At 54.1% G+C, this 23,694-nt stretch overlaps 7 protein-coding genes across 7 annotated transcripts; 3 read left to right on the plus strand and 4 right to left on the minus strand.

Annotated features, from left to right (window-relative positions):
• Positions 1 to 1,340: 1,340 nt before the first annotated feature.
• On the minus strand, positions 1,341 to 2,446 carry ERG3 (c-5 sterol desaturase; the record flags this gene model as incomplete). Its single annotated transcript, XM_051499341.1, has 2 exons — positions 1,341 to 2,127; positions 2,178 to 2,446. 2 exons carry the CDS (start codon positions 2,444 to 2,446, stop codon positions 1,341 to 1,343), a joined length of 1,056 nt encoding a protein of 351 aa, XP_051350590.1.
• A 2,773-nt stretch (positions 2,447 to 5,219) lies between these two features.
• J4E92_007984 (uncharacterized protein) lies at positions 5,220 to 6,491 on the plus strand (the record flags this gene model as incomplete). The annotated part of the gene is made up of 1 exon (XM_051499342.1): positions 5,220 to 6,491. The coding sequence occupies one exon, from the start codon at positions 5,220 to 5,222 to the stop codon at positions 6,489 to 6,491; it is 1,272 nt and encodes a 423-aa protein (XP_051350591.1).
• A 2,384-nt stretch (positions 6,492 to 8,875) lies between these two features.
• J4E92_007985 (uncharacterized protein) lies at positions 8,876 to 10,662 on the minus strand (the record flags this gene model as incomplete). Its single annotated transcript, XM_051499343.1, has 3 exons — positions 8,876 to 9,058; positions 9,112 to 10,092; positions 10,543 to 10,662. The coding sequence occupies 3 exons, from the start codon at positions 10,660 to 10,662 to the stop codon at positions 8,876 to 8,878; spliced, it is 1,284 nt and encodes a 427-aa protein (XP_051350592.1).
• Positions 10,663 to 12,046: 1,384 nt separating this feature from the next.
• J4E92_007986 (uncharacterized protein) lies at positions 12,047 to 14,823 on the minus strand (the record flags this gene model as incomplete). Its single annotated transcript, XM_051499344.1, has 2 exons — positions 12,047 to 14,710; positions 14,818 to 14,823. 2 exons carry the CDS (start codon positions 14,821 to 14,823, stop codon positions 12,047 to 12,049), a joined length of 2,670 nt encoding a protein of 889 aa, XP_051350593.1.
• A 2,381-nt stretch (positions 14,824 to 17,204) lies between these two features.
• J4E92_007987 (uncharacterized protein) lies at positions 17,205 to 18,743 on the minus strand (the record flags this gene model as incomplete). Its single annotated transcript, XM_051499345.1, has 1 exon — positions 17,205 to 18,743. The coding sequence occupies one exon, from the start codon at positions 18,741 to 18,743 to the stop codon at positions 17,205 to 17,207; it is 1,539 nt and encodes a 512-aa protein (XP_051350594.1).
• An 840-nt stretch (positions 18,744 to 19,583) lies between these two features.
• J4E92_007988 (uncharacterized protein) lies at positions 19,584 to 20,571 on the plus strand (the record flags this gene model as incomplete). The annotated part of the gene is made up of 2 exons (XM_051499346.1): positions 19,584 to 19,588; positions 19,671 to 20,571. 2 exons carry the CDS (start codon positions 19,584 to 19,586, stop codon positions 20,569 to 20,571), a joined length of 906 nt encoding a protein of 301 aa, XP_051350595.1.
• Positions 20,572 to 21,445: 874 nt separating this feature from the next.
• Positions 21,446 to 23,385, plus strand: ALV1 (5-aminolevulinate synthase, mitochondrial; the record flags this gene model as incomplete). The annotated part of the gene is made up of 2 exons (XM_051499347.1): positions 21,446 to 21,785; positions 21,860 to 23,385. The coding sequence occupies 2 exons, from the start codon at positions 21,446 to 21,448 to the stop codon at positions 23,383 to 23,385; spliced, it is 1,866 nt and encodes a 621-aa protein (XP_051350596.1).
• Positions 23,386 to 23,694: the final 309 nt, after the last annotated feature.

The raw sequence follows: 23,694 nt of genomic DNA on the forward strand, positions 1-23,694 counted from the left end.
CTCCCATGCCTATTCTCCACGCTCAGCCCCAACCCCAATTTCCCTACATCCACAAGCACGAAATACATGCCACCCCACGCAACATCCACCTCTACAACGCCCAAGCCCTCGACATCGATTTTCAACCCAAGCTCCTGCACAAAAGCAGGCACATTATCAAACTCCACACTCTTCACCTTCCCCCCTTCACACTCCGCCTTGACCCTCACAACCCCCGCCGCCGTATCCAACACCACCCTACTAACCGGCTCTTTCATCTCCAGCATCCCGCTCTCCAACAACACAGTGGTAACGCAAATGGTATTACTCCCGCTCATAGGCGCATACTCGTCGCTCTCCAGAATGAGGAAACCGGCGTCAGCGGAGGGGTCGCAGGGGGCGAGCAGCAGGTTCATGCATTGCGAGACGCGGCCGAGTGGCTCTTGCATGAGGCGTTGCCGGTAGTGGTCTGCGTTGTGGAGGAAGTATTGGAGTTTGGCGTACATGGAAGGGAGGTGCGTGGGGTCCGGGATGCCGGAGGTTATTACGTCGCCGATTTCGCCTTCGGCGTGGACGGTTGTTATGTGGATCATGGGGGAGGGGGGGTTGGGTGGAGGGGTGGACATTTTGGTGGTGGTGATGGTGGAGGGTGAGGGTGTGGAGTGGGAATGCTGGGGCTGGAGGGGGTGTTAGTATGTGTAGACATGTTGGATAGGGATGATATGTATTTGTACTGACAGTTTAGTGATATGATATCGTTTCTTGTATCTCTTTCTTGGATTCGATAAGTTGATAAGGCTTTGTATCCAAATTCCACACAATCGGCGCCTGGAAGATGTCCTTTAACAATTTAATATTTGGAGAAACTATATATTTATCACTCCAGAGATAAACAGAGTCAGCGTGCTATCAGATCGTGTACACAACCCACAAACATGTACTCGTAGGGCGTGCTGAGCACAGCCAAGTGCTAAGATGCATACCCCGCTTCCTACAACGAGGGGTCAAGCTTACCAACATGTCAAAGACGAACTGTGTTTATAAGCACACTACTACGAGTAACTCAGATCAGCGGGCCTGAAAGCTGCATGTCGACGATATTACTATTAATCTTCCAAGAGGCGACTCTTTCTCCCTAAGTTCTACGATATTACAAATAAGGACTTTGCTCTGCAAAGCGAGACTGCTATACTCAAACTTTTGATGCAGCGAACGCAAAGAATGGTATGTACACGCAGAAAGAGGTAACTGATGACGATCGGCCTGCAATCGCACAAGCATGTATACACCTTAACCCCACCCATATCGTAACGGCATCTCAATCTTCCTGACCTGCAGTATCATGCAGTCAGGAAGAACGTCTAGCGCAGCTTCTTCGTCTCAGAAGCATATGTACGATCGTTCTCGTCACCCTCGACTTCCTCGACCATCTTATCAACAGCCTCGGCTTGCTTCTTCCACTCGCTTTGGCACATCTTGAGTTCCTTCTGGAAGAGCTCGTCGTTGGGCTTTCTGTAGCTTCCACCAAGACGGTCCCACAGCGTCGTGTATTGACCATAGTTGTAGTTGAAGTATAGGTGGTGCATGGTATGGCAAGCAGCACCGTTGATGATGGGCGAGTTGTGCGCGTATTCGCCGTCGTGGATCAGGACGGTCCAGATGTTGACGAAGACGAAGAGGAAGACGTATGCGAATTTCGAAAGTGGGAACAGGAAGGGGAAGATGTGGTAGGGAAGGCCCTGGGCGTAGCCGTCGGCGGGGTGGAACGCGTGCGAGGCGAAGGGCGTGGGCATGATCCACTTGTGGTGCGGCTTGTGGACGTGCTTGTAAACGCGGGGGTGGTGCAGACCGCGGTGGATCCAGTAGATGGCCGAGTCGGTGAAGAGGAAGAAGAGCGGGAACTGTAGGTAGTTGTACCAGAGACCTGGGCCTTGGTCTACCGTGTCGTATAGCTTGGAGTAGCCGCGCACTTCGAGCAGGAACCAGGGCACGGTGAAGATGGCCATGATGGGGAAGGCGATGTTGGCCTGCTTCATCTCCTGCTTGATCTGGTTCTTGAGGTAGCGCGGGTGGTTGAAGGTCGACTTGTCGAAGACGAGGAAGTACGAGGCGCCGGCGAAGACGTAGTATACTAGGACACCAAAGAGCCTGGAGAGTTGTTAGAGGAGTATTGCGCAGAAGGCTGGGGCAGCGCATACCATGTGATGAGGTACAAGGACACGGCCTGTCGCCGCCAGTCGTCGCGTGTCCATTGGCTCATGTAGGCATACTTGGAGGGCTCGACAGAGAAGAATTGCGTCGAGGGCTCGTACTGCCAGGTCGCGTGCGGAAGAGCAAAGCCCGTGGGCTCCTCTCTAATGCTTGAAACCGTTGCATTGCCGACGAAAGAGGGTGTGGAAGCGGGAAGGAGGGTTGCGTAGAGAGGATCGAAGAGAAAGGTGTCTGCTAGTTCGAGGACGACGTCCATGGCTGTTCTGGCTGGGGCGAGGAGACGCCTCGGCGATCGGCGGATTCAGGTACGGAAGGCCTGCGATTCGTGATGTTTGAGGACCAACGGGCGCACACAATGCAGGTACACGTCACAAAAGGAGACAGGCAATAATAGCAATGCAAAGAGAGCAGAGTATCTAGGATAGAGTATAAACGAATGTAGGGAGGCGAATGCTCTCGTTCAAGTAGGTAGTCATAACGGCAACGCTTCCATTTATCGGCGATAAGTTTTCGGCGCCCCGAGTACAAGCGTCCCTGAGGAAAATGTCGCCAGGGTCCATGTTAACTGTTTTGGTTCCTCAACCGTCGACGTTGTGCCAATCAAGCGTCAAGACGGCCGACTAGAGACGCTCACGTGACTACGCATCACAATCTCGCGCGCCGGAATCGACGCATCCGCTGGTTCCGGAAGTGGACTGACAGCCCTACAAACGCTGCCCCTTATCAGATCTTCTCATCCGATCCTCGGAACATGCTCGGACGGTGACAGCACGGTTGACACGCCACTCTTGCGCTTACAAACCGTGATTGCGCGTTTTGTGGCGTGCGTTGTCTTGACTGGTAGTGAGAATCATTTATTGGTGGCATGGAAGATTTGAGTCTAGGCGGTCTCGGCAGACCCTCTTGTGAGTCGTATACAGCTGATGCTCATTCGTCTCTATGTTATACCAGGCCTCGACAACACAATTACTTTGCCACAATGCTGACAACATCCTCATCGGCCACTACATGCCCTAAGCCCACCTTCTGCGGCACGTGCCTAGCACTCGCGCCCCAAACCAGCGCATGCTTGAACGTCTCCTTCAGTGTCCGATGAACTTGGTCGCAGACGTCTTCGATCGTGCTTCCGTGCCGTACAATGAGCGCCTCTGAGAAATCTGGGTCGTTGCCCTTCCTCTTGGTGTACACCCTGATCAATCTCAACTCTTCCCAACACCTGTCTACGACGTCTTGAATACCGAGATCGAGCTCACAGCTCATGACGACGGTGTGTGGCTCGCGTGCTAATTCGTCCAAGTGCGGGAGACCGATGCTATCGATCTTGTTGTACACGTAGAGACACTTGATGTATTTCCTGTGGTCCTTCATGATGACGTCGATGAAGTCGTCGACTGTTGCGTTCTCGTCTCGGACGAGGACTTCGCAGTTGAGCATCTTGTAGTCTTTGAGAATGTTGTAGACCATCTTCTCGTCGAGATGCTTGGGCGGGACCTGAAAGTTGATCTTCATGCCGCCAGCCTTCTTGGGCTTGAGATAGATGTTCCTGTTGTCGATGAGATTCTGAAGTACGGGGAAGTATTGAGGTGAACTTACGGTGGCTCGCGGTTCAATCTAATGCCCACGGCTTCCAATTCAGCCTCCAACAATCGCCTCTGTTCCGCCTTCTTCGTAGCATCAAGAATCATGCAGACAAGATCACTCGTCTTCGCAGCACTAATGACCTGTCTTCCTCGTCCCTTGCCCTCCGCAGCGCCCTCAATGATACCCGGTAAATCCAAGACCTGAATCTCAGCACCACCATACTCAAGCACACCAGGAATCGCCGTAAGCGTGGTGAAGGCGTAGGATGCGGCTTCTGATTTTGTCTTTGTGACTCTGGAGAGGAAGGTCGACTTTCCTACCGAGGGGAAGCCAACGAGTGCAATACGCGCATCTCCGGATTTCGATACATCGAATCCTTGTCCTCCACCGGAACCTGCACCTGCAGCGGGTTCGAGGAGTTGTGCGCGAAGACGGGCAAGTTTTCTGTAGCGGTATTAGCATATAGAGACTATATAGAGGAGCATAGATAGTGTACCCTTTCAGTAGACCAAGATGATATTCTGTACTTGAATGTCAGCACGTGATACACAGTGCATCCAGTATCGATGCAATCAAATCCGCATGTATATACCCGTAGCCTTATTCTCTGCATCTCGTTAGCGCAAACACCATCAAAAAGCACTGTCCCACTCACTCTGCGTCCTCCTCATCTCATCCTCAATCCTGGCGGGGCGTTAGCGCAAGGCCACATCAAAACTTCGGCGCTATCCCACTCTTTGATCTTCTCCGTAATATTCACCATCTTGACGGTTTACTTCGCACTCTTCGGAACTCGGATAGAGAGGGACTGGGGTGAGGATGAACGGTAATCGCACTTTGTGGCGGGCTGCAGTCCGGCAATATCACGATGGTAAAGGTTTGGTGTTGCAGGCGCCCGCGGCCCAGTGCCATTGCTCTTCGGGCCTAGCGCGTGGGCTAGCGAACGCAAGATGCAGTGCGTCATCTGAAAGGCCATGAGCTTTCGCGCCACGCTGGTTTGTTTTGTGGTTTCCAGTGCTTAGTCTTGGTGCTTTCTTTCCTATGTTGTGAGTTTCTTACTTCTGTATCATTTCTCGTTCCGTCTTGGAAGCATGTTGTTTAAATCCGAGGATCCTTGGCCGCGCTCGCACCACGACTTATTAGATCATTATCACGCTCAATACGATAAAGCTATCGCATCTGGGGAATACCAACCATTCTTGTATCCATGGGGAACCCTTGGCGCCCTTTTTGTTATCATATATCTTCTCATCCCGCATCAGAACCGCCCGTGGCTCGAGAAAGGACGATACTTGGCATTTGCATGGATTGCCGGATTTGCAACTTACAGCAACTTGTACACAAAGGCTAGAGCGGTGGCACCAGCTTTGGGTATCGGTCTGGTCAACGCATGGAGTATAGCATGGGTTGGTGCGATCATAGTGTGCAACGATGCACAGACAGACTTTATGAGGATTGAAAGGACCGGAGGCGTTTTCGGTTCGGATCCAGACCAGCGGAAAGAGAAGACACAACACGATAGAGGCGTAGAGGCCAAAGGAGACATCAAGAACCAGACCATCGAAGACGACCTCGTCAACAGCACCTCCGGGCCACGAGACCGCCACGGCCAATACGCATGGCAACCCTATCCCCTCCGCCCCTTCATCGAGCGCCTAGACTGGGTACTGGACATATTCTGCAACTTCCGGGGCATGGGCTGGAACTGGCGCACAACCGCCCTCCCTCCACCCCCCAAACCCATCCAGATCCAACTCGACAGCAACTCCAAATCCACCGTTCCAAAACACACCTACAAAACCCACGCGGGCCAAGTAGCACAATTCACAAACCGGCGCACCCTCCTCCGGCAAAACACCTGGCGCCTACTCAAAGGCTACCTAGTACTCGACTTGCTAAAAACAACAATGATGTGGGATCCCTATTTCTGGGGCTTGACAAACAGAGCAGCACCACCACCGCACCTCCCCTCGTGGCTCACAAACAACCCCGTACTAACACACACATACCACCTCCTCCTCAGCATGCTCGCCGTAAAATACGCCCTCCAAACCATCTTCGCCCTCGGCCCCCTCTTCTTCAGCGGCCTCCTCTCCCCCTCTCTCCTCGGCGCCCGCGCTGAACCCTGGATGTATCCTGAGACGTGGGCGCCGTACAGCGTGGTCTTGGATAAAGGGCTCGCGGGATGGTGGGGCAGCTGGTGGCATCAGACTTTCCGGTTTGCGTTCCAGGAACCTAGTCGCAAGGTTATTGAGGGGTTGGGGTGGGATAAGAGGGGGGTGGGCGCGAAGGCGTTGCAGCTTTTTGTAGCGTTTTTTCTGAGTGGCGTTGTGCATGGGAGTGGGAGTTTTACTGCGACTGGGGAGACGAGGCCGGTGAGGGGGCCCATGGCGTTTTTCTTGCTGCAGGCTGTGGGGATCTTTGTTGAAGCGTGTTTGACGCAGGCTGCGAAGGGGGCTGGGCTGGGGAGGGATCTGCCTAGTTGGTTGAAGCGAGGGTGGACGTTTCTGTACGTTCATGTCTGGTTTTATTATACGGCTCATCTTCTTTGCGACGACTTTGCTCAAGCGGGCGTTTGGCTCTTCGAACCTATTCCTATCTCTCTGTTCCGCGGACTGGGATTCGGACCTGATGCGAGAGATGGGTGGTGGTGCTGGGGCGGACAGCTCGTACGCTGGCATCGTGGCGATACGTGGTGGACGACTGGTATTGCGTTTTAGAAGCTTCTACCGTCTCCTACGTGTAAGTCAATTGTCGCATAGCGCCTGGTAGATTCCCTACGTACAGCACTGTCGATCGAACGATAGACTTGGAAGGAATAGTCCACAACGTTCAGACCTGTAGGTCCTGTCTTTCATCAAAGAGAAGGTTTCTCCGTTTTCACTTCCCCAGTCACTGCAAAAACCCGGTTGCCTTGCCTTGCCTTACGTTACGTGTCCAACCAACACCCTTTTTCTCTATTTCACAGCTCACTCCCACCTGTCAGTACACGTACCTCTTACCAGTCGCGCATACGCCAACGCTTCCACATCTCCTCTACTATCAAAATCCTCACTACGCAAATCTCCGCAGGTCTTCCACAAAAGAAAAACCCCCGAACCTATCGTCGTTCTCCACTTTCCAATTCGAGCAATATCTAGCTAATGGATCCCGCCCCCTCACCCACAGATCTCATATTCAACCTAACATGGCGCTACCTCTCGCACGCCGCCGTCCCCGCCATGTTGCCCGCCGGCGCTCTTGACGCCAACGGCTCTATCCCACGGTCGTTTTGTCCAGACGTGTATGATGGGGTGAGGAAGACAGTGGGGGAGATGAGGGAGGAGGGGCAGTGGGCGGTTTGGTATTGGGTTGTTGGGCCGGGGGATGGGGAGGATGGAGGAAGGGAGAGGGTAGGCTGGCATCCGTGTTTTAGGTTGCCTGCGAATCGGTGAGTGCGGGGGGCTTTTTTTGGATAGGGCGATGGGGTGGTTTAGGTGGTGTGATGGGGATTGAGTGGGTTGGGTGTGGTGTTTGTTTGACTGGTCAATTGGGAACTGACAACTGACATTGAATAGGCGTGTCGTCACACGTAACGTCCTCACCTCACTTTCCTCCCTCCCTTATCCTACCACCTCCAACACCGACACATTACCTCAACCCCGCCGCCGCTCAATCTCCTCTTCCTCCTACTTATCTACGAACCCGGACCACCACGTTTCCAACATCCTCTCTAACCCCGTCGCCAATCCACACAGCAACCACACCCGGCGATCAAGCGCCGACACAACGCGTCGAATGAGTTCCGTTCGTGAGGAGAGTAAGAGTGAGGAGGGTAGTGTGGAGGCGGCGAGCGAGAGTGTGAGTGAGAGAATCAGAAAGAGTACGAGTTTACATGTTAGACCGGGAATGATTAGGAAGTAAGCTGTAAGGGGGATGTGAAGAGAACGGATGGGTTGGTGGAAGTTGACGGGAGGATACCAGGGCAGTAATAACGAAGCCAACCTTCTTAAGCATTCAGTCCGCTCGACTTCGCCCTTTCTCATGTGACCCAACAACAACAAGCCCGTGGTAAGAATGTAAACCAACAGTCCCTTCCCGCCACCAATTTCTCTGCTCATCCTCCCAGTTCCTCCCATCCGTCTCTAATTCCATAACCCATTTTTGATACAGCACAGAAAAAACAGCTCTGTCCTTCGTCCAAGGCAGAACTTCGGATTACCCTCCCACTCAACCCTGCCCTGCTTTGCATGACAGCATCCTGGCAGTCTATGCGTTTCAAATAGTATGACGCGTTTCTCTCCCGAACTTTGGGTTTGTCACGACTCTCACAAACTTTCCACATGTCCATATTGAGACCATGACGGCATTACCGAGATGAAGGGTTTTCATGCAGGACTATGTCGGTTGCAAGGCTGAAGCGAAGCGTCGAGTCAGTTGGGGCTGGCTTGCAACACCACCAACACCAAGACGGAAAAACTGTCTAGGCTTAGACATTTGTAATACCGCCGAGTACATCTCAACAGAAGGATAGTGAGACGTGAATAGATTGCAGCAGTAGTAGGAATGATGGTAATAATAAATATAGTACATACATGCGCCACACTCTATAGCACATCGCCCAGCCCGGTCTGTCTAGCCATACGCACGACCAAACAAACAAAGCACGCACGCACTTCAACGCGCTCCAACAGCCATCTCGCAGCAGGGTATCGGAAAGAAACTCGGAAGAAAACGATCGCGCAAAAAACAAACAAACCACGATCTCAACGACCATGGACAAAAAGACCCGAGACGCGATGCGATGCAATGAGGAGATAAGAAAAAAGAAACATTATGACTTTGTATGTGTGGGTTGTGCGTCGCCGCAGATATTGTGTAGTAGGTCGTAACAGCTCTTACAACAAGAAAAGTAGAAAAAAAAGAAAGGGCAACCGGAATGCCCAGCCCACCCAATCAAGCAGACCCAAGAATCAAGACTGACTGACACCATCAAACTCCTCAAACGACCAATGCAATGAATGTCGATATGCCGCTAAACCGCGTGAATCGTTCCTTTTTGGCTTTTGAACTGTGTCTCTCCTCGTATGTCTTTGTGTTGTGTTGTACGTATGGTAGTATGGTATTATGACTGCGCTTCGATGATGGTGGGTTGCGAATTAACCTGCAGAGTGGGTGTAATGGGGTATGGTAGGTATTGCTCGTGCTGCTGCTGGTGTGAAGCTTCGGTGGGGTGATTATCTTCTTGCGTGTGCGGCCGTGTGCCTGTGTCGGGGCCGAGATGGGGATCTGGTATTTGGACGTCGAGCTGTGTAAGGTTAGTTAAACGTGGTTTTACTCATTGTGTTTTGGTATACGCACTGTCAGGTATCCAGTCCGCCGTAGTGGGATTATGCGGACTGCTTCTTTGGACCCGATGTCGCGGTTCCAATCTTCGATCCAGCGCTCGAGGTCGGCGAGTTGCTTTTTTACGCCGGTGAAGCCCGCGTCTTCCCAGAGCCAGAAGGTCGCGATGCCGAGGACGGTGTCGAGGCAGGCGCGGAAGGTGAATGGGTCAAAGGCGTCGACGAGGGTATCATTAATCTTCTTGATGAGTATCCGGAAGTCGTCTTCGGTGACGAGGGGGTCCAGGATCTCGGGGTAAAGATTGGCAAAGGTCGGGGCCAGGTCGCCCTTCATCATCCAGTCGCGCTTTATGCGGATAATGCGCGTCGTGTTGTACAGCTCGGAGTCGAGTGGCACATGCGGGTTGGGATGGGGAAAGCAGGGATGCGAAGGGCCCCAGGGGAACTCGGACACGGCGTCGGCGTCGTCGTCAGCAGCAGACCCTGATCGTCTTGAGTGCAGCGAGGTGCGTCCGGAGCCGGGCAGAGAGACGCGCGACAGGCCGGCGGGCTGGTGGTTGCGGCCGGCTTCGATATCTTTGTCGGCATGGGGCGCGGGCGAGACACTGTCCCTGGGGTTGGCGGCAGAGGCCATGACGAGGCCTGGCGTGGGCGGCTGGGTGGGCGGCTGGCTCCTGCGATCACGCGGAAGGGCGATGCTGGTGCGACCGCTGATGCTGTCCTCGCCCGTGGAACGTTGGACGGCGAGGGAGCTCGGCGCAGGGCTCTGGCGACTGAGGCGGCGCTCGGGAAGCGAGAGCAGCGGGTACTCGTCACGGCCGTCCTCCCTGGCTTGCGTCTCAAAGTCGCGCTCGATGGGCAGATTGGGGTAGTGGTCGTCGCGGCGCGGGGGCAGGGCCTGGGGCGCAGGCGCAGGCGGCGGGTTCTGGATCTGGAGGGTGCGCGGCGACGAGTTGACGGGGTTCCAGAGACGCGAGGCGGGCTGGCGCGGCGGGCCCTGGTACAGCGCGCGCAGGTTGAGGTTGAAGATGCGGTTGGTCAGCGACCAGCGGGCAGGCACTGGCGACGCAGCAGGCGGCGGGTAAGCAGCGGAGGGCGGGCGTGGAGTCGTCGTCGTGCCGGTGGTGAACGGGCGGTGCTGGGTGGTGGTGAATTCCTTAGGGGTCCCAAGGGCAAGTGGTCCATGCTCACTGCAGCATTGCCTGCCGACAAGGCGAAGTTTGCCGTGGGTGCCGTACTGTTAAGGAAGAAGGAGCAGACAGCGGGGAATCAGGTGTGGTGGATGAGTGCGCTGCACTGTTATGGCAGGACGTCGTCGTGTCGTGGTCGCCGTGGTCAGTGTCGCAGTGTTGGTGTCAACGTCTCACACGGCGGGTTTGGCAATAGCAGAGACAGAAACGGGCCATGGAATTAACTTTGTCGCATGCAGCAGCAGGAGAGGCGTCACCACGAAAGGAAAGAGCGAGGGTGCTTCCTTCTTCTTGTACACGACACGACACGTCCGCCTCGTCCGGCGCAACTTGGGCACCTCCCAGCCCAGGCTCATGAAAAAGCGCCTGCCTGCCATGGCTTGTGCAGGCTGATGACTGCCTGCCGCATCACGCTGACCCCTGCCCCTTCACCCATCCCTCACCTATCCCAGGCACTGTGCCTGCATTAGCCCGGACAATCCTAACAATCCCTAACAATCCATCCGACTGATGTCAATCTTAGGCATACTCGACATGCATTCCCTCTCATACGGTAATACGTTGGCGGGCACACCCACGCCTGCCGTCACCGTTGACATCCGCCGTCCGCCTCCGCTGTCGCTCACATGACCCTGACCCTGACCAGACCATGACGTTGGCGCACGCCTCGAGTACACCCGCCCAGCCCTGTTTCACAACACAAATCAATGTCCACACGATCCTCCTAACACACTCTGTTCCTCGACTAACCCGCTCAATCGCCATCGTCATCGACATCGTCTTTGCCTCCATTGCTGACAATTGCATCAATTGCATGACTCCACGCTCATCCCCATCTCCATCACCCTCACACCCCCGTCAACCCTCTCAATGCTAACCAACCATCCATCTCACACGCCCACACCCATGAGTAGCAACTCCCTTCCACCAATTACCCACACATCAGCCACATCCCCGGCAAGCCCTGTCAGCTCTTTACCCAGAACCGCGTCGTCGGGATTCCGCGCACTTGCTCTCATCTGAACAGCGTCAAGTCCGTGTGTTCGACTTGACCCCTTTTCTGGCGTTTACTTCCGATGACTAGTCTGTATATGATGTCAGCCGGCATGTCTGTGCTGGTGGCGATGCGGTACGAGGCTGGCTGTTTGCAGCTTTGCCGGGTGGGGAGAAAGAGAGGTGGTCCACGCAGTGAGTGCGGTGGGTTGTGGCTTGCGGCGTAGTGTCGTGGTAGTTAATCTTGTGTCCAGCCTCACTTTTCCCCGTTATCCAGGATCGTCGCTAGTGTATGGAGTGTAGACGGCGACTACACCTCTCATATCCTAGGTATAACACTCTTGCAATAATAACTGCACATCCTATTATTGCCGATCTATAAAGCACACTCACTGCTCATTTCACATCTCACAAATAGAGTCGCTATGCCGGTTCATATGCTCTCGTATTGCTAATAGCTGCAAGATTGTTGTATACCGCAGGATCGTATATATGTAAATAAAAGCACACAAAGTCCCGCCCTCATGTAATGGTATATCCTTCGCGTTGCTCGTCGATATGCCAGTCCGTATCCAACGCTTATCGTGACCTGAACCTGACCGAACCGAACCTTCCCAAACCCGCTCGCAGAGCTCAAAAGGCTCTCGTGTACAACAACTACATAACTACCTACTAACATAGAAAGAGAAAAAGATTCTTTTGTACGGGCCCGCCGGCTCGTAACGTCATCTCGAAACTCAAGTAACCAAGGAAAGGTATATCCCACAGCTAAGTGTGTCGGTTGGCATTCGCCTGCATCTTCCTCATCGCCTCACGGTGCGCATCCATCATCTGTCCACTCCGCATCATACTATCCATCTGACTCGCCCGCTGCTGCTGCATGACCTCGCGCTGCTGCCTCTCCATCTCCATCTGCCGGCGCTCCATCAACAGCGCCGCGCGCTGCTGTTCCACGACGTTCGCAGCCGTCTGCTGCGGCGGCGCAATATCGCGCATGGTGTCGCGCCACCCAGCGTAGAGTTGTTCGCGCTTCTGCTCGGACTGCGCGCTCGAGGAGCGCTTGGGTTGGTGGCTGTCGAAGCCGGCGGGCGCGCCTTTGGTGGCCCAGGTCTTGTTTTGCCATTTTTGCGAGGAAGAAGGGGGTGTGCGGCCCGGGGAGCGGAGCGAGGGTTGGTGCGAGAGGGAGGGGGAGAGTTGTTGGGCTTGGAGGAGTTGGCGGCGTTGGGATAGCGTCATGTCTTCGTCGTCGTTGCCGCGTTGGGAGAGGTTGGGTGACGACATTTGGGGGGTGAGGGTTAGAGCTGAGGCGCGGTTTTTGATCAGGCTTTCGCGCTTGCTGAGGAGGGTGTTGCTGGGGAGGGGGGAGAGGGTGTCGAGTCTGATGGCGGAGTTGGAGCGGGAGAGGACCTGGGGAGAGGCGATGGAAGGGGAGTGGGTTAGGGATCGCTGGTTGACGAGTGATTCCTGAGAGAAGGTCGAGGTGTTGCGTCGGAGTCCTTGAGTGCTGTTCCTTTGCGTTCGGCTGCCAGTTGACATCCTTCTCGATTCGCGCTTGCTCTCGTAGAGGAGCTCGTCACTGACTGGCGTGGGTTTCTCTTCTGATCCGTCGGCGAGCATGATACCGGGTGATGATGGCAGGAACATGTCTTCGTAGTCTGGTTTCTCAGCGGCCTCGAGATGCTTCGCCCATTCGTTCGTGCGGTAGGACAGGGCGATCTTCGAAAGCTTCTCCGGCATCACGTTCTCAGTCAGACTGCCAACCTGTGATCCGCCTTGCTCCATCTGTGAGCCTTGAGAGATTTCATCAGACTTGGTAGACTTGGAGTATTTCTCGCTGCTCGCCTTGGAGCTGGACATGACTGTATCGGCCCTGTGCTTGAATGTCTGTTCCTTGGGCGAGTCTGCTGTCTTTGGGTCGGTACTAGTCGTGAGAGATTGTACTACGTCAGCGGTGTTCACTACGCTCTTCCGGTTAGGCACAGTGTCGGAATCCTGTCTCTTGAGTCCAGGCTTTTCAAATGGGTTGTCGTGCTCGGTTCCGATCGGTGATTCGACTGGGGACAGGTTACGGACCGACAGCACATCGAGGTCGTCGTCAAGTGTGGCGGCAACAGACGAAGCGCGGTCGTCTTCGTCACCTCGCATTCCGTTCAAAGCTTCTTGCGATGCTACCATGTCCCTCGAGATACGTTGCCTCATTGCGGAGACATCAGAAACGCGCTTCGACAGGCGCCTGGGCACCTCGGCATCGTGATCAGTCTCAGGAACAGCAGAGACGGAGGTATTGTCGTCGTCAGTGTGCGCCTCATCTTCGGTAGGGACTTTGAACGGAAGTGGGACGACGGCTGGAGGTGGCGGCGGGGCTGTGGGGCGTAGGCTGTTGCTTTTGACTAGAGTAGGCCTCGAGTCATCCTTAGGAGCCTCTGGAAGAGCTTTTTCGTTTTCAGCAGTATGGGCCTCGGGTTCGATTTGTTGGATAGCATCGTCATCCAGAACAGCGACAGTGACGGTGGCGTCGGGCTTGGCGGTGCGGCTGGCAGATCGCATCATTCCAGTTGACATGTTGACTGTTACCGCGCTGTCGTTGGGAGAGACCTCCTTCTCATGGACATGAGTAAGGTCTTTGGGATCTGAAGTGGAAGATCGGACACTGTCCTCGGGCACATTCTGTCCGTTGCCGTATGCAGCTTCCCATTGAGCACGTTCTTTCTGGAAGATCTCCTCGACCTTGCGACCTTGCTCCTCCTCTTCACGGTCTTGATCCGCCTGTCTCTCGAGTTGTTGAGCGGCAGTCTTTGCGCGGTGCTCTTTGACTAACTTCCAAACGCGCAGCTGGGAGACGATACTGACTACTGTGATAATGACAACACCAGCCAGCTCGGCTTTGATGTTCTTGGTAACAGGGTAGGTATTGGTGTTAAGAGGGAAGATGTCATCGTTGAGGTCTGCGGGGGTTAGCAATACTTTGCGAATACTGCGCGTCAACTTACTCCAGAGGTAAAGCCAGAACTCCTTCCAGCCGGAACCAGCCAGGCAGTCAATACCAAGAATGGCAGCGGTGGCTCCGGAGAAGGCGATTGAGGCGATGAGACCGTAGTTGCGTGTGTAGTGACTGAAAGCAAGCGAGTAGCCTCCAGCTGACATGCAACCAATAAAGATGGCACGACCAGTTCCTGAAGTGATCAGGCCACCGTCCTTGACGCTGAGGAACCACATGCTTAGGCAGAAGCCACCAAGTAGGCAGCCAAAACCTTCGGCGATGTCTGCGAAGACCAAGGACAGGACACCGAAAATCACTCCAGTGAAGAAGGCCGCCACGAAGAAGGCTCCCTGGATGGCATCCGAGACAGGAGGGTTCATCAAATATACTATCAAGACAGTGACGGCGAGAGCGGTCAGGTAAGCAGCAGACCCGAACACGTATACCCTTCTCTTTGTCAGTATAGGTTGGTAGATAAATGTCGATGTACATACCACTTGTTCTTGATACCAATGATGGCATATCCTAATCCACTGAGTAGCAATAGCACTCCAGTGACGCCCATAGCGGGGGTCAGCTTGGGGTGAATGGGCAGTGGGTTTTTTGGGTCCGCGGAGGCACTCTCTACATTACATTATTAGCCATCTCATAATACTTCTCACCACATAACTTACCAGAAGACTCTGCTGGAGTAGCATCATCAGATGGAGTCGTAGTAGGGACATCATTGATAGAGCTCGGTGCCGGTGTCTCTGATGGCTTGACCGAGGAAGCTTCAGTCGATGAAGGACGTTCAGACTCAATGCTCGAAGAGATTATTCCCGATGGGGTGGGTGTGGCAGAAGGCTGTCGAGACGCACTGTCCTGAGCCTCACGCGTCGACTCCGCGGAAGGAGTGTCATCCTGTCTACGGACAGCAGCATGAGGAGCTGCAATCGCAAACTGTAGGCATAGAACAAGCGCAAGACAGAGAACCAAGTAGTGACCAGAAAAGCGCATGGCGATTATGCGGTGTAGACGTGTCTACAAAGAGCCAAATGCCATGGAGAAATTACGATTAGGATTGGAACTCGCGTCTGAACGGTCCTCCGAGGATACTCGAAGAGGAAAGCGCGACTCCTGATATGCAGCGAGGTGGTGTCTGCAACAATGACGCACGAGCAAAGATGTCGAAAGAGCAAAAATCGACGTGGTAAAGACTGTTTCAAGGAGCGAGATGGGATTACTAGTAGTAAAAAGAGCGAATGAAGAAGGAGTGTGGTAGGCACAAACGGCCAATACGCGAATGCAGGATATGCAAGTGGTGCAGACGAGATGCAGAAAGCAGGTAAACGGAAGGTGGAGGCGCACCTGGGCATATATCAGACGAGAGAAGCCACATGGGTGAGCGCCAGCATAGCCTAGACAGGAGATCGACGCCTCCTCCCGCAGGTTGCAAAAAGCGAGAGGCTTAGCGAGCACGGCCCTGTTCCTGCAATGAAGGAAAAAAGCAGAGCCCAGGAGCCCATCGAGCTCGGCGGCGTCAGAAACGGCGGCTCCTTTAGGGATAACCCATACTGCAACGGGTGTGGTGTGGTCCTTGGAAAGGTCCACGGGTTGAAATTAAGATTGCAATGGCAGCCACCAGCCATTCTAACGTTTTCGCGAGCAACGCCTCCAGGTGCTTTAGGGCAAAACAAGTATAGTTCAGTAGCCTATATTCCTCATCTAGTATTGACACTTGAGAGCGGAGTTCGGACGTTACCCGGTGCCAGACAGCCGTACCAGACATGCGATGAGGCGTTTGAGGCTGCCGAGTGCCGTCCGTCGATAATGCCATGGAGGCGCGCGCTGCGGGTTCCCAGCGAGCTGCACGCACATATGCGAGATGAGTTGGTGATTACGTTCGCCAAGCAGGCACATGGCGGCTGTCATCCAGTGAGATGTTGATGAAGGAGAACGCGTCGTGAGCTGAGGTGCAGCCATTCGCAGGTAGGGCTGCAAACTCTAGGCAGGGGTCTCGCTACGTGCCCATGCATAAGCTGCCGCAGCGTGCATAAAGACCCTCCGCAAGGGCGCTCCTCACATAACAACGTGCAGCCCACTGAGCCTCAGCCCGTAGTCCGCCCGCAAGGTTCAAGCCTCCAACTATCGTTATCTGTAAGATCTTTCATTTTTCTTCAGCTCCCCGAGGCGGAGGGATATGTAGTCTGGATCGAAGCAAAAAGTTCATCATCGCGTTGCCCGAAAGGGAGTGATGATGTGAATGGCACGGCATCTCCTGTAACCGATGCTCATCAGATCTGCAAGCAGCCGTGCGCGTTGCCGACGATCCAGTTCTGAGCGAACCTTCGCGTGGGAATCACTTCCGTGCTTCCTGACGTTAGCACTAGCGATTCGAGCTATCGGCTTACCTCCTGTCACTAGTTTCACGACACCCTCAGACAGTTCTCACAGCTGCAATTCTTCAAAGTCGCAGATTTGACGTTTATCTGCTCGCGCCTCATTGTCGAGGCATCGCATCGTCATCTGTTTCACATAGGTCGTTGCACAGATCCTACTCGGAGTTTTGGCATGGTAGCCTGGAGGTCTGCACGTGGTTCCAAAACTATAGTGGGTCCCGTAAGATTGGCAATACATGCAAAAAGCTTCCAGGTTGACGCAGGCACCTCCGCGAGTTACAAGATCCAGCTTCGATGTCCATCTTCCAATACGCACAACTAGGTTTTGACAAGAAAGGAGTGATGGACACGGTAGCATGCAGATTGGGGGTAGTGGGAACGTATCGATGCTGGATGCGCGGTAGAAGTCGACGCTATCAGTGTACAACACATCGCATCACATCGTGAATCCTGGTTCAGATCGATCGAAGATGCAAACGGCTTCAGAATACCGTTTTAACCGAAGGCTCCTACCAACTTGCCAGCTGTAGCGAGCTGCGCATACAGTACGTGCTCAACGGTGTGTTCATCCGTCCACCAGACAACAGCTGTCAACTGCTCCGAATCCTGCGGCCACACCACCCTCTTCGCTCTGGTCACCTTTGGTGCGGAGTAGATATCCAGCCTCCCAGTTCTCGAGGATCTCGCCCTTGTTTCCGTCTCCATTCGCGTCTCTCCAGAGACACACGCCGTACACTCCAAGCTCGCAAATCACGCCACCCCTCTGCAGCTCACCGTTTCGCAGGATGGCGTTCGTCAGTGGAGGTGGCTCGATCATCTCCATTAGGATGTACGCCGGCCAATGAGTCTCGGGCAGCTTCTGCAGAAATGGTGGGATGGCTTTCCGGTAAATGTTGTTTCCTCCTCCTTCTCGCTGAGGTTTCAGCACATACTTTGTGGCCGAAGAGGCGTTCGTCGCAAGCTTCTTCGCTTCCTCGCCAGCCTCGCTGTTGTCGAGCGGGTAGATTGGCGCAAAGGTCTCCAGTACGCGCGCGGCGACCTTTTCGTCGGGTAGGAAGCGCTTGAGGTGCGGCGAATGCGGTGTAGCAAGCACTTGTTGAACCTTCTTGCATCCCGCAAGCTGGGTCAAGACGCTTGGGCACTTGATAGCACGGCTCTTCTCGAGATGAGTGCGGGCGTTCCAGTCTTCGTCCTTTGAGTAATCATCTGGTGAGTACCCCGCTCGGAAGTAAATTGTCGTCACCTCGTACGACGTCGAGGGAGAGTTTGGTGGTGTGTAGACCAGTGTACGGTCTGTGTCGAGCTGAGTGTGAGACAGTGTCTCTCCGAAAGGTAGTCGGAAGGAGCGCACTCCATTTTCTTCAAGCAGGGCGTATTCAAGATGTCTCTGATCAAACACATTTCTCTCTGGGTCCTGTACCACGAACAGCACACACAGGGGACGCTTGGTGCGCGAAGTCCCGTAGGCCTTGTGTGCTGTAGCGAGGCCCTTTGCCAAGGAAGAAGCTGACTGGCTCTGTCGCAAAGCCTCTTGCTTGATAATAGATGATGTTGAATCTGGGTAAGCGTCGATTGTGAGTAGGTACTTGTGCAACGCAGACACTTGAGCCGATAGTCCGCCAAAAGACGAAGCAATGGTATTGAATTCGACCTGTTTCAAACCGGACTTTGGATTTGACTGTGAAGGGTCTTGATGTACCATGTAGTCTGAGCGGAAGAGCCCCAACGAAAGGTCCTGCACGTAGCCTTCTTTCTTAACCTCTAGATGGGTCTGCCATAATTTTGCAACAAAGTCGTCAACATGGACAAGCTCCTCCACAATGCTCTTCAACCACGTCTCGTCCCTGGCAATGGCCGAGTACAACTCATTGTAAGCCTGTTGTATGGAGAGGCCCTCCTCGAAGCAGGACCGTGGAAACAAGCTTGGGAATAAAGTGACTGGTGCTGTGCTTGCGAGTACACCAGATGGATCCTGTGATGGCTGGACGAATGACGGAGCCGGGCGAACCGCTAAGCCATGAGCAATCGACCAGTCCTTGAGATTGGATAGCAGGTACTGCTCCTCCTGTTGAGACAGCTCTGGTGGGTATTCGGTGAGCGACATTGAATCTATGGTGGCTAAGTTGTTTCGGTGTCGTTAGAAGAGTAGATCGCTCAGGTAAGAGAGAGACTTACAAATGCTGTCGGCGCTAGAGCGATTGCCTCATCCTGCCCCGCCGAAGCCCGAGGCGCACCGAAGGACCCTGGTCGCGCATTTCAAAGCACATATTTGGCGGCTTTTCGACGTGACAGCAATCATTGCCAACTATCTTCACCGTGAAATGTGATGACCTTGGTGATGCTTGCCCCTCGTCGCGTGATCAAGTGACCGCGCGCACTTGCCTAGACGGGTGCCCCACCTTCTACGCGGCGCCCAATCCGCGACTGCTGTAGCAAACATCTCGCATCTCTCGCCATCGCCAAACATCAAACACGGCAGCCACCGGGCTCTCACATCCAGCGCTATCAAACATGGACGACTATGCTCACCTACTCAGATGGCAGAACGTGGCAGGAGGTGACCAGATCATAGACTTGCCTGACGAGGACGACCTACAAGAGGATGATAATTCCGGGCTAGGGGATGCTGCTGAAGAGGATTCTCGATCAGTCGACAACGAGGATGAGGATGCAGTTGAAGAACCGAGCAAGCGGACCAAGTTGAGTCAGGACAAGATTGTCGACATCATCAACGAGCGAATCAAGTCCTTCACAGATGCCTGGAAGCCGAACAAGGGTGTTGCTCGCGGCGAGGAGGTGGACTACGACCCAGTCGCTATGTGGACTGAAGCGGAGGCTAAAGGGGAGCGAGAAGCCCTGGCGAAAAAGTACGAGACAGAGCATCTCTATTATAAGTCAAGACTGGATGGATTGTGCGACCAGATCGTCAAATTCCCAGGAAGCAATGCGGTAAGCAACAACACCCTGACGGTAGATAAGACGTCTTCACTAACGGTGACATACTGCAGGAGCAAGTACGGCGACAATGCAGCAACCTTGAGGTCACGGTCGACTCCATGGAATTCGCAGCCTGGTTACGCGACATCTACAAGCTGGAACCTGTTGACGACAGTGATGAAGAGCAGGTACTCGACGATCACGACATCGCTGTTACGCGCGACCATTCGAATCTACCACGAACCACATCAGCTCTCCAAGCAGATGCATCAAATGAAATCATCGATTTGGGTTCACCCCCAGATTCGTCAGACATCGAAGATGGAAATGCATTGCCATCAAGAATCAATATCGGTGCTGAAGCTGATCCGCTCGAAGACCTGACACATTCATCAACACAAGACTCAGTCATCGCCGACAGCGTAGAGCCAATCATGTATGCGCACCCAGGGCTTCTTGAGCCAGACGGCTTGTCTACCCGTACGCCTATCAACCATGGAGATGAGCCTGAGAACGCTTCGATCGCCACAGTTCGCCGCTGGAAATGGGAAGACTTGGTCGAGCATCTTGACCGCAAGCGCGTAGTCTCAAAAGTCATCCACGAAATGAAGTTCAATGATCGCGAAGTTATTCGGAATCGAATTCGCCTCGTCGGAAAGACCAATCTGATCAAAGAGATCAGAGCATGCATCGGTATGTTGTGCAGAAGAGAAACGAAGCTGCAGGGCGTCCTACCTCGAGACATGCCAAAGATTCTCGCGTTCACGAAGCTGTTCTTGTCTTGGTGGTTCTGTAGCAACTACTTCCAAGGACCCGATGCATCCAAGAAAGATCTTGAAGAGCTGAGAAGATCTATGGATAGCGGGGCCGCCGAGACAAACACGTTTTACGACTATGTGTATACGATTATGGGGACGACGTTCAGCGAAAAGGCTCTGCAGCATCCTGACCAGCCATCTCAGGCCGAGATCATCGAGATTTCCGACGATGACTGAACCAGCGGCATCTTTTTTCAAGTACCTGTCCTCCAGAAAGGGCCGTTCTGCAGGAAGGTCTAGGCCTCAGGTCTGACAGGCTGCTTATGAAATGTTTGCTCAAACAGAGATGCCGAAGAGTGGGATTATCGAACCACGTGCGGCGTATTTCGGCAAGACTTTCCAGTTCCGCACTGTACGCTAAGCACGACCATGACTGAGTGCAGGCCGAGGTATGCAGACGAAAGTTTTGGAGAGATGTGCTATCCAGGCCTATGGATTGCAGATCCTCTTGGAATCGTAGAGATCAACCTCACGAAATGGGACGGTGGCGGCTCCGAGTTAGAGGGTAGAGGCCAGGTCGCCGGGCAAAAGGCGGGGTACGCTAAGATCACAGACTACACCTGAGTAGTTGCAGTTCAAGTGTTGTACGATTGAGTTGAAACATGGCCAAGTTTTCGCTATGAATTGAATGAAGGTGGCAATTGATGCAAAGCGTGGAATCGTATTAGAGGTATCATGGAGGGGCTGACAGGCGGCATTGCGGGTGCTGTCGAGTTACAGTGTGAGCCAGACCCAGGACCCTTCGCAGGCGCAGTGCGAACTATGGAACTATCCGAGCAATTACTCTCCGGAGTACCGTACCGCTGATGAAGATGGCGTCGGCAGCACTGCAAGCTAATATAGGTGGGCCAATCATGACGAGTGCATTTGATGCCGACGCCCGGCATGTTAGATTCCGCGCTATTACCGCATGTAATTCATGTAGTCGCATCTTTGACACATTTTCCAACCACCTTTCTCTCTCGCACTCTTCCTCACCTCGCCTTACACCCAATCTGCCCGCACATCTACAACACACCCAAAACCCATACACGCCGCGCATTTGACCAACATGGAGGCTCTTTTGCGCCAGTCGAAGTCCATGTGCCCGTTCTTACACAAGACGTCACCCGCCACGCTCCGCTCCCTCTCTACCACGACCACGGCGGCGGCCCGCCAGGAGGTTGCCCCCGGCGCTGGAAGCATGTCCAACCTCCAGGTCATCGCTCGTCGCTGCCCCATCATGGGCAAGGCGCTTGCCGTCCAGAGCTCCCGCAATGGCAACAACGCTCTTGCCGGCGCTTTCGGCGGTGTGCGTGCTTACCACACCCGCGTGAACCGCGCCAGGCTACACACGACGGCGTCCAAGGAAGCCCAGGCTGTGGATCTTGAGAGCCTGAGGGGCAAGCAGGGTACGAAATTCCAACGAAGCCGAGAGACCGCGTCTTGGAGGTAGCAGAAAATGTCGCAGGCTAACATCGCCCAGGACCACCATTCCCGCACGCAGCCCTGAAGCCTGCGAACACTAAGCCCTCGAATGTCGCATCCGCATCCGCCCCGCAAGCCGCTACGTTCGACTACGAAGGCTTCTACCACAATGAGCTGGACAAGAAGCACAAGGACAAGTCGTACCGCTACTTCAACAACATCAACCGCCTGGCCAAGGAGTTCCCGCGCGCCCACAAGGAGTCGCCTGAGGACAAGGTGACGGTTTGGTGCTCCAACGACTACCTCGGCATGGGCCGCAACCCGCACGTCCTCAAGTCGATGCACGAGACCCTGGACAACTACGGAGCCGGCGCCGGAGGTACCAGGAACATCTCCGGACACAACCAGCACGCTGTAGCATTGGAAGACACAGTCGCGAAGCTTCACTCCAAGGAGGCTGCGCTTGTCTTTTCATCCTGCTATGTAGCCAACGATGCGACGCTTGCGACTCTCGGAAGCAAGCTGCCAAATTGCGTCATTCTCTCGGACAGCTTGAACCACGCATCTATGATCCAAGGCATCCGCCATTCGGGCGCGAAGAAGATGGTCTTCAAGCACAACGATCTCGCAGATCTTGAGGCGAAGCTGCAATCAATTCCTTCCGAATACCCCAAGATTATCGCATTTGAGAGTGTGTACAGCATGTGCGGCTCGATTGGTCCTATTGAAGGAATCTGTGATCTTGCTGAAAAGTACGGAGCCATCACCTTTTTGGACGAAGTCCATGCCGTCGGCATGTACGGACCACACGGCGCCGGTGTTGCTGAGCATCTCGACTTCGAAGCCCACAAGGCAGGCAGACCCCAAGGTACCGTTCAGGACCGCGTAGACATCATCACTGGCACTCTCGGAAAAGCATACGGCTGCGTTGGCGGCTACATTGCTGGCTCTACCAAACTCGTCGACACCATCCGCTCGCTCGCTCCTGGCTTCATCTTCACTACTTCGCTCCCGCCCGCGACCATGGCAGGTGCCAAGACCGCCATCGAATACCAGGCCAACTACCAGGGCGACCGACGCCTGCAACAGCTGCACACTCGTGCAGTTAAGGATGCATTGAACGAAAAGAACATCCCCGTTATCCCGAACCCTAGCCACATCATTCCGGTCCTCGTTGGAAACGCCGAGGTAGCCAGGAAGGCGTCCGACATGCTTATGGAAGACTGGGGCATCTACGTCCAGGCCATCAACTACCCTACCGTTCCTGTCGGCCAAGAGCGCCTGCGCATTACGCCTACCCCAGGTCATATCCGTGAGTACCGCGACCACCTAGTCGAGGCCGTCGACGCTGTCTGGAACCAGCTGGGCATCAAGCGCACAAGTGAATGGGCTGCCGAGGGCGGTTTCATCGGTGTCGGTGAGGCTGGCAAGGAGGAGGTCGCTCCTCTCTGGACGGACGAGCAGCTCGGTCTAACTGACGTTATCAACGAGATGAAGTCTGGCCAGGGTGCGACTGGAATTCTCGAGGCTGTGCTTGAGAATGAGCGCAAGGCTACGGCCCAGGCTGTAGCTGCTGCGGCTTAGGCATCTGGATCAAGCAATTGCTGGGAAGGTCTGGTCGCTCGTTTTGTTATTTGAGACCTATGTAGTTGGACGACGCGTTAACAGCGCAGCGAAATCTATTCATCATTCGTCTGCCCAAGTACATCGTCATAATGCATGTTGCCGTGATGCTTGAGTCTCGTATATTTCTATTGTGATTATGATTAATAAGTCAGATATCATTGACTGATTAACGAGATTGTACAACCAATTCTTGCCATTGTAGTCTGAAGTGAGAGTGAAAACGTGTCTTGCTATTGTCTGGTGGAGGACGGATGGGGAATGCACGGT

This window comes from Alternaria infectoria (assembly GCF_024043175.1).
Source record: "Alternaria infectoria strain BMP 0036 chromosome Unknown scaffold_14, whole genome shotgun sequence".
Taxonomy (NCBI): domain Eukaryota; kingdom Fungi; phylum Ascomycota; class Dothideomycetes; order Pleosporales; family Pleosporaceae; genus Alternaria; species Alternaria infectoria.